The 1,717-nt window shown below is 33.9% G+C and overlaps 1 protein-coding gene across 1 annotated transcript in view; it reads left to right on the plus strand.

Annotated features, from left to right (window-relative positions):
* Positions 1 to 1,717, plus strand: part of LOC117107965 (agrin-like) — a 14,836-nt gene that overhangs the window by 6,878 nt on the left and 6,241 nt on the right. The window contains exon 5 of the mRNA XM_033249775.1: positions 14 to 238. Within this exon, the coding sequence (XP_033105666.1) occupies positions 14 to 238 (225 nt within the window). The remainder of the gene's footprint in view (positions 1 to 13; positions 239 to 1,717) is intronic.

Raw genomic sequence — 1,717 nt, forward strand, 5'->3', positions numbered from 1 at the left:
TTTTCATTTCAAGATGATTGTGAAGAGTGCCCACAACCGACTGTAAACGACTTTGTATGCGGCACAGACGGAACGACATACAGCTCTGCTTGCCTTCTGCGCAAACTCAGTTGCATAAATGGTATCCGCCTTATTATTGCACACAGGGGCCGATGTTATAACGATACAGTCCAACTGCCGACACCTAACAAAATTGTAGGCCCAAATGGAATCCCTTTAGGCCGACTTGATACAAGAAGTAAGTCACTAAGCAACTAAAATTGTATTCTATTGCTTTCAATGAACTTCTGTAAATAATTAATGTTAATTTAATAACATTTACATCCTTCCTGTAAATAACTGCAGTCTCCTTTTAGATTATTAGATTATTATGATTAATTTTAACAATTGATCTAATCTCATTATGTAGCAAACAAAATTAATTGGTGTCCCTAATTGGTTTAGCCTAAATTGATGTACTTGACTTGATTTAGACCGGTATATTGTGCGTAGACATAAACTGTTTAAATGATGTTTTCAAATATCCAGTCATAATCATTATTTTCTCTTTAAAAAGACACGTGACACTATCCTTGAAATCAGTAATTTCTAGTAAAATAGAAACCGTGACTTCACATTTTTGGAAATCATTGTTTTAAATATAGCTGTACTATATAATAGGACATCACTCCGCTAATGCCCTGAATACCATATCCTAACCAAACGATGTTAATAATAATAATGATAATAATTATTAAGAATAATAATAATAACAATAATAATAATAATAATATCAACAATAATAATAATAATAATAATAATAATAATAATAATAATAATAATAATAAAATTGATTATGATGTTGATGATGATTATGATAATGATGTAAAAATGTAAATAGCGCCTTTTGCCAGAGGATAAAAGGCGCTTATATCGGGGCTAGTTACTCGACCAAAGACTCTCTTCGCCCCTGCTAAGGGGCCCTTGGTGTCGGTGCTACCCGATAACCCATACCAACAACTTTCGTCGTCCACCACAAGGGTTGTCTGTACCAGTACGAGACCCTACTCGTCTCGAATGATGTACTGGGTTCTTTATAGTGTACACGAGCCATTGTGTACACTACACTGGGCCTACGGTTTATCTCCTTATCCGAGAAGACTGTTCTAACACCAGAACCATAGGCGAGCGTGCCGTTCGAACAAGCGTCGATATTTTTTCCTGCCTTAAGCGCTCGGCCATTCGACTAGCCAAACGACCCCTACACGAATTAGCACCCTGTAGTAGGAACGTTACTCCATTAAGAGCCGCTTAACCTATTTTAACCTAACTGTACAGGGTAGGGGCGTTACGCCACTAAGGTTTAAATGACCAGCATACCCTTATCAAACCGAGCTATGCATTTATGGGGTAGACACCTTGCAATGTCCTAATAACCTTACGCACTTCCCACCATAATTGATCAATGCATTGATATAACAGATTTCATGCAATACAAAATTATCTTATAATTTAGCATTATTATTAAGACAGCGACTTTAAATGTTTAGTAAACCGTGTTTATCACAATATATATATATAAACATATATATACATATATATATATATATATATTCAATATACGAAGTAAAATTATCTTAAATTTAGCATTAATATTAAGACAGCGACTTTAAATATTTAGTAAACCGTGTTTTTCACAATATATATATATATATATATATATATATATATATATATA

Source organism: Anneissia japonica, unplaced genomic scaffold (assembly GCF_011630105.1).
Source record: "Anneissia japonica isolate Jap-2015-1 unplaced genomic scaffold, ASM1163010v1 scaffold288196_len149068_cov176, whole genome shotgun sequence".
Lineage (NCBI taxonomy): Eukaryota > Metazoa > Echinodermata > Crinoidea > Comatulida > Comatulidae > Anneissia > Anneissia japonica.